General features: G+C 48.1%; 1 protein-coding gene across 24 annotated transcripts in view; it reads right to left on the bottom strand.

The window, feature by feature from the left end:
• CAMK2G (calcium/calmodulin dependent protein kinase II gamma) overlaps positions 1-13697 on the bottom strand; it is a 121579-nt gene extending 107882 nt beyond the window's left edge. For all 24 annotated transcript variants that reach the window (XM_074907219.1, XM_074907217.1, XM_074907227.1 and 21 more), the window contains exons 1-2: positions 13391-13697; positions 11456-11550 (exon numbers count right to left, since the gene is read on the bottom strand). In XM_074907219.1, coding sequence (XP_074763320.1) covers positions 11456-11550; positions 13391-13455 — 160 coding nt within the window. In that variant the 5' untranslated portion in view covers positions 13456-13697. The remainder of the gene's footprint in view (positions 1-11455; positions 11551-13390) is intronic.
• Positions 13698-13928: the final 231 nt, after the last annotated feature.

Here is a 13928-nt window from a genome sequence, read left to right as displayed (position 1 = left end):
ACCATTTGTGAGGTGGTGGGTGGGAAAACTTTTTAAGCTCATCTTTGGGACTACTGAAGAAACTAAGTGTACCCAGCCACAAAGAGTTAACAAGGCATAATGCGCTTCTTTAAAGCTGGGTAACCAGCTCTGCAGCAACATAAACTGCTAGCAGCAGGGAGAGTCCCCTGGACTTGTCAGCAGTATTTGATAATGGTTATCAAAAAAGCAAACTACCTTGTTCCTCTTTTTTCATATCTCTGATGCTGAACTTGGCTGTCTGGAGAAGACAAGTGCGTTATGAGAGCCTGACTCCCAGTCTGCTGCTACAGAAGTGCTTCCACAGAAAAGACGAGCTGACCAACAGTCTGCTCCTCTACATCATTAAGTGCAGGAGCAATTCTGCAGTCTCAGAAGGCTGTGGATCATTGCTCTGCACTGATCAGGCTAACAACTGAAATTTTTTACCTGGGCAACTTCATAACAAGCAGTAAACACAACACAATATCCTAATCTGCAGAGCTGGCAGATTCTAGGCCAGATGACATACTAGTCAAACAAAAATGGGCAGAGCTGGAAGTCACTTTTCAATCCTGCAGTCTAAAAATCAGGAATATTTAAAGTAACACAAGAGCTATGAATCACTACTTTAACTTGCACTGAAGAAGCACATCCATCACGATTGAGCTTTGTCTCTGCACTGGCACAAGTTATAGGATAAAGCTGCACAACTTCAAGTCTTCTAATCCCTCCAACACAATCTCAACAGAGGACATTTGATACCCAAAGCTTAGATGGAGAGGCCCCAAGGCAGGCAAAATTAAACTTAACAGCACACTAACTCTTGAGGCAAACAACAGAAAGAACTCCTGCTTGGCATCACCAGACCTCTCTACAAGCCTCCAAGAACAACCTTACAGCAAGTCCCTGTGGGTTACAGTGGGCACTAAAGACAACTTGCTTATTCCATATCTATCTTTTCCTCCAGCCACCCTGGGTGATTTCTTGGCCCATCACCCACAAAATGTTATATGCTTTTACACAAGGGTGTAGGAAGAAAAAAAAAGAAAAAAAAGAACAAGATACACAAGGGCATTTTCAGAATGACAGCTGCTACACTACAGTAGAAATGCTAAGTATATTTGGCAGGCACGGGAGACCAATACAAGAGGTTTAACAAGCTGTTTTCCCTGTAAAAGCTTCCAGGGCACCCACGCTATTTGAAATGTGCATCTAGTAAGTGTGTCCCTAAGAAAGCACTGGACTATCCCCTCTGAAGTCACATTTCAAGTCAGGTGTATGATATCATATCTCTAGCAGCAAGCACAGCAGGAGGATCAACACACATATCTCTCACATCTCCAGAGCTGCAGGGAACTTTGCAGACTGACTACATTCTGCTGCACAGGCAAGGAGATCCCCCACTCAGAAGCAAGACCACCAACTGCAGACCCCTCTGGAATGTATGGCAGATTTGGAACAAAGCAACAGGTTCAGGAAATAATCTCCTTCAAGAGAGAAGTCAGGGTAAAACTCACCTTCTTGAGCTATCTTACAATCAGTTCCACCTGTAAAAGAGGGCTCAGAGGAAAGAAAAAAATACTGTGCACTTAAGTTTAAAGATGTATTTAAAGCTGTTCTCCCTCCTCTTTTCACTTCAGACTTCAGGCTGTGTCAGTCCTCTTTTTCTCAATGCTCCCCTGGGATTGAGAAAACCTCCTCCTCCTTCAAAGGAGAGTTGTCTTCAACATCAAAAAATGACATCTCTCTCTTCACGGCTATCACTTACCACAGTCTACACCAACTGACTTACCAGAGATGACACAGTAAAAGCAGAAGATAAAGCACATCCAAATACTGAGTTACTCCACTAGACAAGCTGCAGCCTACACCAGCTAACTGGGGTGCCTAGAAGAGGAGTGGAAGTGAGGGAAGGGAAAGGAAAGAATTCTTTCCACAAGCTTTCAGGAACTGGCTTTGGAGCCTTAACATCTTTGTTCTCACTCATGGTCTGTATTCACAGGGGCTTAAAAAGCCCACTGGGATTTGAGCTAGCAGGAAAGACCTATACCACTAATTTCCACGAATACTAATGCCTCCTTTCATAAATAAAAGTTTAAAGTTGAAGAAGCCCTTCTAGAAAAACAAAACAAAACACACTAGTTTTAATTACCGCAATTCTTTCTTACTAAGTCTGCAGACAAACATTCTATGCTAGTATGTGTGTTGCTGCACAGGCATTTGCCAGGCATGATGACACAAGTCTTTCCTGAGGCAGCCTGCAAAAAGCTACCATGATAATGGGCAGTACTGCAAACAACCAACTGGTACCACATTTCAAGCTATGGGGCACTGAGGGCAGAGACCCCATCACCAGCTCCTCGTTCCCCAGTCAAATGACTAATTCTTCTAGGACCAGTCTTTATAATGATCGACCTCCGCAAAGGAGGCTGCAGCACAGGGTAGCGTTAGGACTTCCCTTAGACTCCAGTGGTGGGAAAACTGCTCAAGCCTGGCCTCTCTCACACGCTACCTGCCCACCATCCAGGCCCTCCTTTCCATGCTATCAGGTCTAATATGCAGGGACACCACTCCAGCTCTGGGAAGGGAAGCTAGCAGGGACAACAGCAGTATGCAGGGTCAAGACCAGTACTAGCCCTAATAGTGTTGACACAGTTTTGCATCAGACATTTTCAATGACAACAGCCTTGCATTATCGATAACACTAGTGCAGGCTGATTAGCTTCATGTTCGATTGTCTGAAACCTGCAGGCAACACTGAGACTTGATTATTTGCACCGACTCTGATGCAGAAAAGCTCTAAGCACAAGGTAGAGAACTAGAGTTATTTGTGGGTATAGGGAATAGCAAAAAAGACAGAAAGAACAGACACCATCTTTTCCCACTTCTTACATTTCACTTGCCCAAACAATGCAAAACTTGCCGATTTACCCAGTGAAAGCAGGGTGCATTCACCTCCTCTTCAAAGAGCAGATCTGTCAGAGCAGTACTGCCCAGAGTTTAGAATAGAGGAGGAATGCCAGGCGGCATTCTCCACCACCATCCCAGTGGCTATAGAAGAGTGAGCCTGGTATTTCTCAGGAGGATGCTGTCCTTCCATAATACATCATCACCACCCCCCCTCCCCCCCTCCCTTTACTCCTTTGAGGAAGTTTAATCCTTTGGCTCACATGCATCTGGTAAATTTTTCAGTCCCTGTTTGCCACTGGGGCAACAGCCCCCCAGAGATAACCCAGCAGCTCTGGCACAGCAGGCAGGCTGCCACTCCCTGCCTTCTCTGACATTTAGCCTTTGGCTCGGTAGGACTGCAAAGACCTATGCCCACTCCCAGGCTCACCTTCACAGCCACCTTCCTTCCCTAGAAATTTGTTTGTATGGGTTTTGTTTTCCTCTTAAATGAACTGTATCTTCATTCCCACAATGCCTACTCTTTTCTCCAAGATGGCTCTCAGCTCAATTTTTGGGACTCTGACAAAATCACACTAACAACAGCATTTCAAAGACACATGCTACCTTTGCTGCCCCGCAGAAAAAGGGTCTTGTGTTTAATGGTCAAATCACCCGTGCCTTCTAGCAACAAGAAAAGATTAGCTAGAACCCTTCTCAGAAAGGGGACACTAACTGGACTTGTCCCAGTGTCACTGCTAAGCAGACTCCAGCCACCTGAAAGCCCAGGGCTGAGGATGCTTCGAAGAATGCTAACTCAAGATGGGAACTTTGGATTAAAGCAGCAGGACAGCAGGTCACCGCTTTGGAGAGATATGTAACGCATGCTCTCAGGAACATAAAAGTGCTGAGAGTACAGTACCACATCTATATGCGCACACATTCTCTGAAAGGTCATCGTATTTACTCACATCTCAGACAGGGAATTCTTCTGACTCTGCCAGAAACAGAGCAAGATGTATCCCAACACCAGGAGTAAAGCCCCAGTTATTTCCTCCTCTCCTGACCCCATCACAAAAAGGCAAGATACAACATTAACCAGCTCTCCTTACATCTCTGAATTATTTTCTGAGTCATCAGTAATTAGCCACTTGCACCAGCCACCATCTTCGCCACTCTGCTCTTCTAACAGGTGGGAGCAATGGGAATCCCGCAATATTCTCTGGGAGGAAGGAAAGGGTAAAGCAGCAACACTAAAGGGATATTTTCAATCAAAGCATTATGGATTAATACAATCACTGGTTAAAATAACCAATCCACAAGAGACAAATGAACATTTAAGACAAATTCAAAATTAAAACAGAAAGAAAGGGAGCCAGAGAAAAACTGGTGGAAAAAGCTATGAGGAATCAAAATCTAACAACTATAAACTCAGTTTCCCCAGAAAGATAAATCCACGCCCCACTGATCTTTGGCTACTCTCAGTGTTCAAAAAGCTGATTTCTAAAGATACTGTCAGCCCATCTCTTCAGAAGTATTCTGCTACTGTTCTCCAAAAATCATGTAGGCAGCAATACCAGAATGTCTGGGGAGCTGTAACAGAAGTATACAGTGATTTTTAAAGAGACATTAAATTTAAGAATGTACAAAAAGGAACCGGAGGTCCGCATAACTCATAGGACCCCATGTCATAAGAGCCAACAGGAACTACAGTTAAGTTACAGCTTGACATTTTCCCCATACAATAAAAAAAAATAATCTAGCAAGCACTTCAAAATCTTAAGTACGCATTTGCCCATCAGAAACCAATGCCTCTCTGCTTTCCCCAGGATGACTACTTTGAGCACTGACATCACTCCTGTTGCAGGCAAACACAAAACGGTCTCACCTCACATTTCCTTTTACAACATTCAAGGCTTCTTTCCTGCATTGGTGATCCTGGTGACAGGTGACAGTGCCCTCTTCCCCTGTCCCAGCCAACACAATATCTCATTCCATAGTCAAACAGTGGCAAATTAACAATTTTGTAAAGTCTGTTATCTTGGTGAAAATCAAGATATTTCAAGATCAGAGAAAAGAAAAAGAAACACCTGAAACACCAAAACAGGTGACAGGCCAGAATTAGTAAAAAGGGAGTGATGCCCTGGTTGTCAGGGTTGTGAAGCAGACAGATGGTGCTCATAGATGGCAGAGTGGAAAGAATTTTTTTTAATAATAGCATGCTTCCCTTTTAAAAATTGTCTTCATCCAATCTGCAGGGCCAGAAAAACTAAAATACTTTCAGGGTGTGGAAGGGAACAAGAAGATTTTCATAGTCCTCTCCTAAAACTGTGGTGCTGATGCACTGTCTGGGGGGTGAAGCACTCTTCAGAAATTTCCTTATGATCTATGGATGAGTCCTCCTCTGGCAGTGATGGTTTGGTACTGTCCAAAGAAGGATTAAATTTGGAGGCAGTGAAATTTCCACTCTATGCCCCAAAACCAACAAAAAAAAAAAATCCATAGCTTTTGCACCCTATCCTTCTTACAAGAAATTCAAGTAGCCCACACTGCCCCAAATACTTAAGTGTGCCCAACATACTACTCTTCACTGGAGAGACACCTGGAAGTATTTCAGTCGTGGCTCACTGATCAGAGCAAATGTTCTAGAGCCAAGGGCTTTGGGACATGTGCAGGAGTTACGTCTAATCACATCTCTGCCGTACACAAATCCAGTTTATACTGGGAAAACAAGAAACCAAACTCTCTTGCCAAGCACCTTTCTCCCACTTGACGTGGAGGCAGTAGGAGCTCCTGCCCAATCTGTGTGCCCACTGCCCCCCCCCCCATTGTTACTGCTGGAAATTTAATACTCAATGTGACCACTAAGAAGATAGACACGAGCTGAAATCCTGTCTGCTCTGTTCCAGCTCCTTTATAAAATATACAGCGTAAACTGAGAGGCAACCTGGGGTAACCCCAGCCATCACTGGCATCCACAGCGGGAGGAAGCCAGCTTCTGGCCAGAGCGAGCCACAGCGTTAGCAAGGCTTCCACCGCTCGCCACCCCGCCAATCTCTGCCGGCTCTCATGCCAGGGCGCTCTCCTGCCTGCGCCCTTGGGTCGGGGCGGCCGAAAAGCCAGGCTGACCCCCGGCGGCCCCAGCAAACTCCGAGCCCCGGCCTCTCCTCCAGGGTCAGGGTCTCTGCTTTTACACACACCCCTTCTCTTCCAGTGGCGCTTCCCCTAGGCACACATGACCGCCCGAACCCCTCTTCCCCTGCGCGGGGGGCTGCGGGCGGCGGCGGGGGGGAGGAGGAGGAGGAGGTGGGAGGCAGGCTGCTGGCGGGCGGCAGCGGGCTGCAGTTTGTGACATCAGCAGAGCAGCCCCCCCGCCCCCCCCCGCGCACGCGTGTGCGCTGCGGTGCAGAGCGGAGGGTTCAGCCGCCCGCTCCCCCAGGCGGCCCCGCCGCGCTGCGGGGCGCAGCCCTCCGCTCCGACCCCCGCCACGCGCGCCAGGACCGCCAAGCAAGTCGCTCCCTGCAGCTCAGCTCCTCCGCCGTGCGCCCCCTCAGCGCAGCATCGCTCTGGCTCCCCGCGGGCGGCGGCGGGAGGCGGAGGAGGAGCTGGGGCGAGGGGAGCTCTCCACACCCAGCCCAAGGCCCACCCTGCGGGAAGGGCAGCCCCCCCACACACCAAGGGACCAGACCCTATTGGGCTGCTCCGCAACTCCAGCCGAGCAGACGCGGTTTGCCCTGCCGTCCTCTGCGCGGAAGGGGACATTTGTCCCCAGCCCAGGAGCCCGGGCACGCACAGAGGACACCTACCGCATTCCACATTTCTACACGAGTTCGGCTTCGAGCTGCAGCCTCCCGGGAGCGGCGCGGCGGGCTCCCCCCGCTCTCCCCCGGAGCCGAGGTGCCGGGCTGCACTGCACCACCGCTGCGCCCACCTAACGCAGCCGGCTGTGCGGCACCCCCGGCGCTGCGAACGCGGCAGCCACGGGAGCAGTCCCAGAGAATCCGAAGGCAAACACCTGCTATTATAAGAACATTTACTGAGCAGAGCAAGGTAGAGGGTAGGGACTGGGGCTGCTAAACTTCCTCTGCAGTATTCCAGGTCCACATTTCAGTGTCCAGGAAAGCTACTACTGATACCTCCAACAAAACGTACTGTAAAGCCCAAATCAGCAACCACTACGGAACTGAAAGCCAGGCGAAGAGAGGTGTATGAAAAAGAGCTGAGCTGGAAGTGTAGAGAGCGCTTTTTTCCTGTCAGGGTTTGACACACAGAGGTAATTCCCTGCTCCTCCCACAATCCACATAATCTCCTACAGGAACAACAAAATAACTGGGTAGACTGCAAATTTTAATCTGGTTTACAAATTTGGAAAAATGGAGAGCAAGGGAGAGAATCCACCTCTTTATTCCACAGGCAAGAGCAAAGTCACAACAAGAAGAAAGCAGTGAGGCGGTCTAACTTACAAGACAGCTGCTTTTCACTTTTCCATCAAGAGATGTCACTTGCAAGAGTTGAAAGATACAGATTTTCAGCAGCAAATGAAATTTACAATAGATGTAATAATGCACAGAGATTCCCCTCTCCCAAAAAAACCCCAAACAAACAAGAGCCAAAATTCCTACACATGGTGGTAGGATCACTGTACACTATTTGGTATAAACAACATCCTAAAAATTACCACGATAGAGCTCTGCCTACCTCCTTCCAATGCAGGACCATCGCTTAAACTACATACTGGAGAGTCAAATCCTGGATATTTCCCTACTGCTATTAAAGCAACTGTTCTCTCTTGATCCTTTTGATCACTGCAAGCAATTTTTTTTTTTTTTTTTTTTTTTGAACTTCACTGCTGTCCAGGAACTGAAGCATTATTTCCTATGAATTTTCATCTTCAAAAAGCATTCTGGTGACCCACAAAACAACTTGCAAAAAATTGGATTTATTACTTCCCTCTACCTGTAGCTCTGGTAAAAGCCTGTGTGTTCAATCCCATAGGGACTTCAGATGACTGAAGCACTGTATTTCCCCCATGTGTAATAACCACTGCTTTTATATGTCAGCTGAGCACTGACTGAGGTGAAGTCTGTTTCCCCTCCCTTTCCACAAGCATTTGGCCCCTATTTAACATTAAAGTTCTTGGCATACTCTTCACTGGGCAGTCTTAAGCATCAACACAATATGAATAATATCAAATACTTCATTAAAGCAGAAATATGAATTTTAATCTAGACCAGCTCTTACTGACATGATTTATTAAAAAAGAATGAGAACAAGAATCCAAAAATCATAGACAATAGAGAAACAGACTCTCCTCTCAACATCTGACTTTGTGTTTTACAAAGGGTGAAGCTTACTAGACTGAAGTTGTTAGGACCGCCCTTCACAAAGACCAGCACCACATTCATCCTCCTTGCTTTTACAGCAAAGCCCTGTAACAGCACCGTGCCACTTCAACTCTTTACTGCTTTAAGAAAACAGTTTGATAAACATGTCAAGTAATACAGAACCCTTTAAACGCATACAAATCACCCTGAAGTGTTCGTCTCCCTCCTTTTCAGCTTTGTACAAGCTATTCAGCACTTCCCAGTCAGCTACCTAGCATTTCTTCAAGAGTCTTGAAAAATAAAGGTAACAGTAAGTACCACAGAAGGAGAGCAAGGCTTTGCTACTATTTCCGTGGACGTAATCAATGGAAGCACTACAGCAGGCAAAACTTCTGTGAAGCAGCAACGGGCTAGCCATACTTCTCAGCAGCAGCAAGACACTGACTCTTGAAGTAGCAGTTATTACAAACAGGTTCAAATTCTGCTAGAGAAGGTACAAAACATTAAATGTAGCTATGCTTAAGTTGGAGAGGGGCAGGTTGTTCATACATGAGGGAATATTCTGGTGCTGTGACCAAGCCTAGAAGAAAACCAACAGCGCAGGAGGCAGGTCAGGAGGGTGGGTTGGTTAACCTGTGTGACAGACAGGCATGCACTGGGTGCACCTGAAAGCCCCACGAGTAAGTAGCGCTGGGCAGAGACATGGCCTCCCAAGGGAGAACTGCCAGCTTGGGGAAAGGAAGCATCAACCAGCATATATCCAGGATACTGCAGAATTAACACCATAGTTCTCCCGTGGGAGACAGCTTTTTAAAATGCCTTTCCCTGAAACTTTCATTTTCAGGTTGCTGAATCAAATCTCGCTAATCACTGATTTACAGCTGCAATGTCTAAATAGCATGCATTTTTCCTTCAGTGCTTTGAAGACCTATTCCAAGGTGAATTCAATAAGTTCCTATCAAAATATTCGGTCCCTTTTTGTACTAACCACTTGAGCTATCAGCAAAGACAGCTGGAATAACTGAGGAACCTATATAATCAGCTGAAGTCACCATCCACTCTTCACTGTAAATACAGATTCTTTAGTCCTCAGATAAGACTGCAATGAAACCTGATCAGTCCCTGTTTCTGACATTCTTCTGTACTAGCAGAAATGTCTATTTGCTTTCTTGGATCTCCCCATGCTTACCCTCTACCTAAGCAATACCTTTTTAAGTAAATCATTGCCAGCTGCCCCGAGTTATGTAGCTGAGGACGAGGCCAGTATCCTCAATGCATTTTATAAATAGGAAGGTATGAGATCTAGAAAGTAAGTAGTAGACCAAAACATGGGCTGTATGCACCCATACTTAGTCTTCCTACTTGCTCAGTCATAAAACCATCATCACCTTAATATGAAGAACAATTAGAATCCATATATTGCTCCCTCTGTAACTCATTAGGTGTCCAAACACGTAAAAATTTACTCAATCAGTTGTTCTGTTACTTTTGGAGTTCTGCTATTATGTTTCTGAATTTTGTTTCGACTATATTCATCCTGCTGTTTTCCCAATTTTTCTTGTCTGCAGAGTTAACTTCAATACCACTTCATTTGTAAGAAAACGGTTTCTCATTTGCAATCAGTTTATCAAGCTACCCTCTCCCTCCTCTGAGTAGGCTTGTGTCCACTAGCATCTGAGAAGATGGCTCTCCTGAGCTTTAGTCCTCACTACAGGATGCACAGGGAACTCTGTGGAGCGAACCTATCATTAATGGCTGTCAGCAAAGCAAAGCCATCCTTTGAACCTCTCCCATATTAAGTTGAACTAATTTTGAACTCAGGAGATAGGATATCCCATCTACATCAGCAGGCACTGTCACCTGACCATGGAGGGGACACCAATTCTCATAAGATCCGCAGCCATCTCCTAAACAATCTAGGGCTCTGGGCTCTGCTGGTTGGTCCTCAACATGACCTCACTCAAGCTAGATACCAAAACACCACATTATCACATATGCTTACTTCCTTAAGTAAAAAAAAAAAAAAAAAAAATCAACCTTCATGGCACAGAACACTCCTGACACTACTTCTCCATGCAAACTACAGCAAATGGAAATTTTTCACCATTCTTCAAGCTGTCTTCTGCTATTATCATCACATTTCACATTCCAGCAAAAGAAAGAATACATATTCTATTTTTCTCTTTTATAGGGATTAGGCAAAACATTCTTCACTTCTCGATTTATCAAGATCATTTGCCTCCTCCTCCCGCTCTTTTTTCATTTCTCAGTCAACCCCCCTATTAAGCCATCTATTCAACTAGCAAGACAGTCAAGGGCCTTAAGACATTCATTTTGTTAAATCTGAAAGGCCTCTATAGACTTAGATCTCGTCTTGTTCACCTCTTCCAGAAACAAGTCACCTCTAGCATCTCAACTTGTCGCACTCTGCTTTCAGCACCTTTTACTGCAGTTCAGTTTCTCTCATTCTTCCCCTCATCCAGCCCACCTACAAAGCAACCTTAATCCCTGTAAGGGTTCCCTACACACTAGAAGATACACAAGGTACACTACCCTTTGTGCATACATATGTCCCTGGAAAACAGAAGACCAACAGCTTGGGGGAAGAGTTAAGATTTTTTTCTCTTTTCATAAGACTACAGTGTGGTCTCAGGTTTTGGCAGGCTCCAGGACTAACAACAACAGCAAATACTTGTTCTAATTTGTTGAAAGTCAAATTCACAAGATTGCTCCATCCAGCCTACTTCTGTCTTTGAAGGCAACCTTGTTTGTTTCCAAACACACCTTGTTTAACTACAGCATGAAAGAAGCAAGGCATATAGCATCTATCCTTCCAAAAAAAAAAAAATCACATCTGTTCTGGTAAGACAGATCTCCTAGGTAGAAAAGGCATTCAGCAAAATCAGTCTCCAGCACTTCTCTTTATTATGAGTGATTGGTACACACACACATACATAAATCTTCTATAAACATACCTCTAGCTCAACTTGCAGAAGAAAAATCTCAAGAAGAAAAAAACCACAACATCACTTCACAGAGTACCCATTTCCAGGTACAGAAATCTTTTCCTACTGTCCCACGCTGCCTCCTTTCAATCGCCTCTTTGCCACACAACTCAATTATTTTGTAATGCTGAAATAACGACTGAGACAAGCAACTACAGATCCCTTAAACTTATTACAGCTTCGACTCCAGTGAAGTGTTTTCTATTAATAAAAGGAAGAAGGGTAGATGGAGACACTAACCTCTGGCTGACAGTTTTTTTGTGTTGATGATTTTTGCAGCATATTCCTGTGATGAACTTTTCTTTACACATCTGCGGACCACAGAGAAGGCTCCCCTAAAAGAAAAATAAAGAGGGTAGGAGCTATGAAACTGAAAATAAGAATACAATAGCAGCAATTTCTATCCCCAGAGCAGATTAAGGACAGGCCAGAAGACATACAGAGGAGGGAAACAACACATGACTCTGATGAATAGTGCATGCTGTCTGATCAGCAAATAAAACCTAGTCTACATGATACTCAAGCTTCCTGAAGACCCCTCAAGCCCCCTCACAGACAGCACTGTAAGAACAGCACACTGTGCAGGGAAGAGAGAGACCATACGGGCACAGAAACAGGACATGAAGGGATTGATGAATAGGAGACAAGCAGCTCAGAACAACGCTGCAAGCACTAGCCGGTAAGTCCATCTCCCAAAGACAGTATCCCCAGCAGTTACATCAGACAACCAGGACTTTTTTCTCCCATGTTCAAGTGCCACGAAATCGCTACAACGCTTTGCAGAAGTTACTAGTTCTCTTACTTCTCTCTACCCACCTGCAAAATGAGGATAAGCATGTACCTATTAATGAAGTGAGTAGGAAGCTACAAGGCTTTGTACATTTTCTCAAGCTGGAACTATTGATATTATTACAACTATTCCAAAGAGCCACTTGGAGAAGGGGTCTGAGAGAGAGGGAAGAAGGATTTCTGTGCGGACAAAAAGAAATAATACAACAGAAAACAAGGTGAAAAGATAGGGACTCAAAATCTACAGGAATACACAGACGAGAGCTTGAAAGCACTCTCTTCTTTTTTTTTTAAAAAAAAAAAAAACCAAAAAACCAGTAAAACAGGGTGGGAAAAGAGTAACAACTGGCTTTATGGGAAAGATCCAAAATAGGGAAAAGGACAAGTAAGAGAAAACTGGCAGAAAATTCCAAGTCCTTCAGACCAGGAACGCAAACCTGCGTCTATGGACAAAGATACATATTTAAAGAAAGGGGAACAGAAGCTGCACAAGGGCTCCAGAAGACAGTTAGCCCTACAGAGAGCCTAAAATATGAATCCTCCCGACACTGCAGAGTCCTGCCTTTTCCTCCCCTTCCTCAGCCTCTACATACAAACCAATAAGCAGCAAGGTGAGCACCAGCACCGGGGCCCGGGCTCAGTGACACACGGCTGCAGCAGTGCGGGCAGGGACGGGGACACCGGGCTGGCGAGAAGAGATGCAGCAGAGCCCGGCAGCTGGTGCAGGAAGGGAGGGAGGGAGGGGGGGAGCACCAGCACCCAGGAACGCAGTCCCCACAATCCTACTCCGGCCGTTGCGCCGCCGCTCTCCTGCCCGCCAGGGTCCACCCGCAAAGCCCTGTCCTAGGCTGCAGCAGCAGGTCTGCCAATGCAGAGACAAGCGCGGAGAGCGGCCGGGAGAAGCGCGGTGCAGCAGCACCTGGTCCTTTCGCAGGGACGAGGAAGTGGGGACCGAGGCACCGCGGAGCGGCAGAAACAGCGCCGGGTGCCAGCGCCGGGTCCCAGCGCAGAAACAGCTGAAGGGAACGGCAACGTGTAGCAGGGAGACGGTGCGGGGAGGAGGACGCGGCAGCCCGGTCCCGAGGAGGGCGAAGGGGAGAGGGAGGAAATCCCGGGGTGCAACAGGAGCGCGCAGCCGGAGGCAGGCTGCGGGGACACCCCATCCAGCGGCGGGGACGACCCGGGGACGGAGACACCTTTCCCTCCGGCGGCGATGCCGCTGGGGCGGACGGAGAGCAGGATTACAGCGCGGCAGCTAATCCTCCTTCGGCTGCCGGGAGAGAGCCGGGTCGCCGGCGCGGGGCTCCGGGCAGCGCCGGCGAGGGCCGGGGCCGGGCCCGGGGCGGGCGGCGGGGCGCGGCGCGGGGCGCGCAGCGGGCTCCGTACTTGCCAAGCTCCTCGTAGAGCTGGTACTCATCGGTGAAGCGGGTGCACGTTGCCGTGGTGGCCATGTTCGGGCTGCGGGAGGGCTCAGTGCCGCTGGGGCATGGGGCAGGGCAGCCGGGACGGGCCGGGACGGGCCGGGCGGGCTGCTCGTCGGCCTCCCTCCTGGCTCGGCAAGGCGGCGCGGGCTCCCCCCGCGCCCGGCTCGGCGCTCCCCGCTCCGCCGTGCACAGTCACCGCTCGCCGGGGAGGGGAAGGAGGCTGAGCCTGGCCAGCACCGCGAGAACTGGCTCGGAGACACCCCGCGCCGGCCCCCTCCCTCCGCCCCTCCGCCGGCCCCGGCCCGCCGCGGGGTGTGGCCGCCGGGGGCGCTCCCGGGCCGCCCGCAGAGCCGCCGCCCGCCTGGCCGGGGGGGAGGCGGGGGGCTGCAGCCCGGGCGCGGCCGCCTCCCTGCCGCCGCGGGCACTGCAGTCAGCGGCCCCGCGCGCGGAGGGTGGGCGGGCTGCGGCGGGCTCGCCCGCTCCCCACTCGCTCCGCGGGC

This window comes from Athene noctua, chromosome 5 (genome assembly GCF_965140245.1).
Source record: "Athene noctua chromosome 5, bAthNoc1.hap1.1, whole genome shotgun sequence".
Classification (NCBI taxonomy): domain Eukaryota; kingdom Metazoa; phylum Chordata; class Aves; order Strigiformes; family Strigidae; genus Athene; species Athene noctua.
The sequence above is the reverse complement of the archived record's forward strand: the minus strand, read 5'-3'. Positions and strand labels throughout refer to the sequence as shown.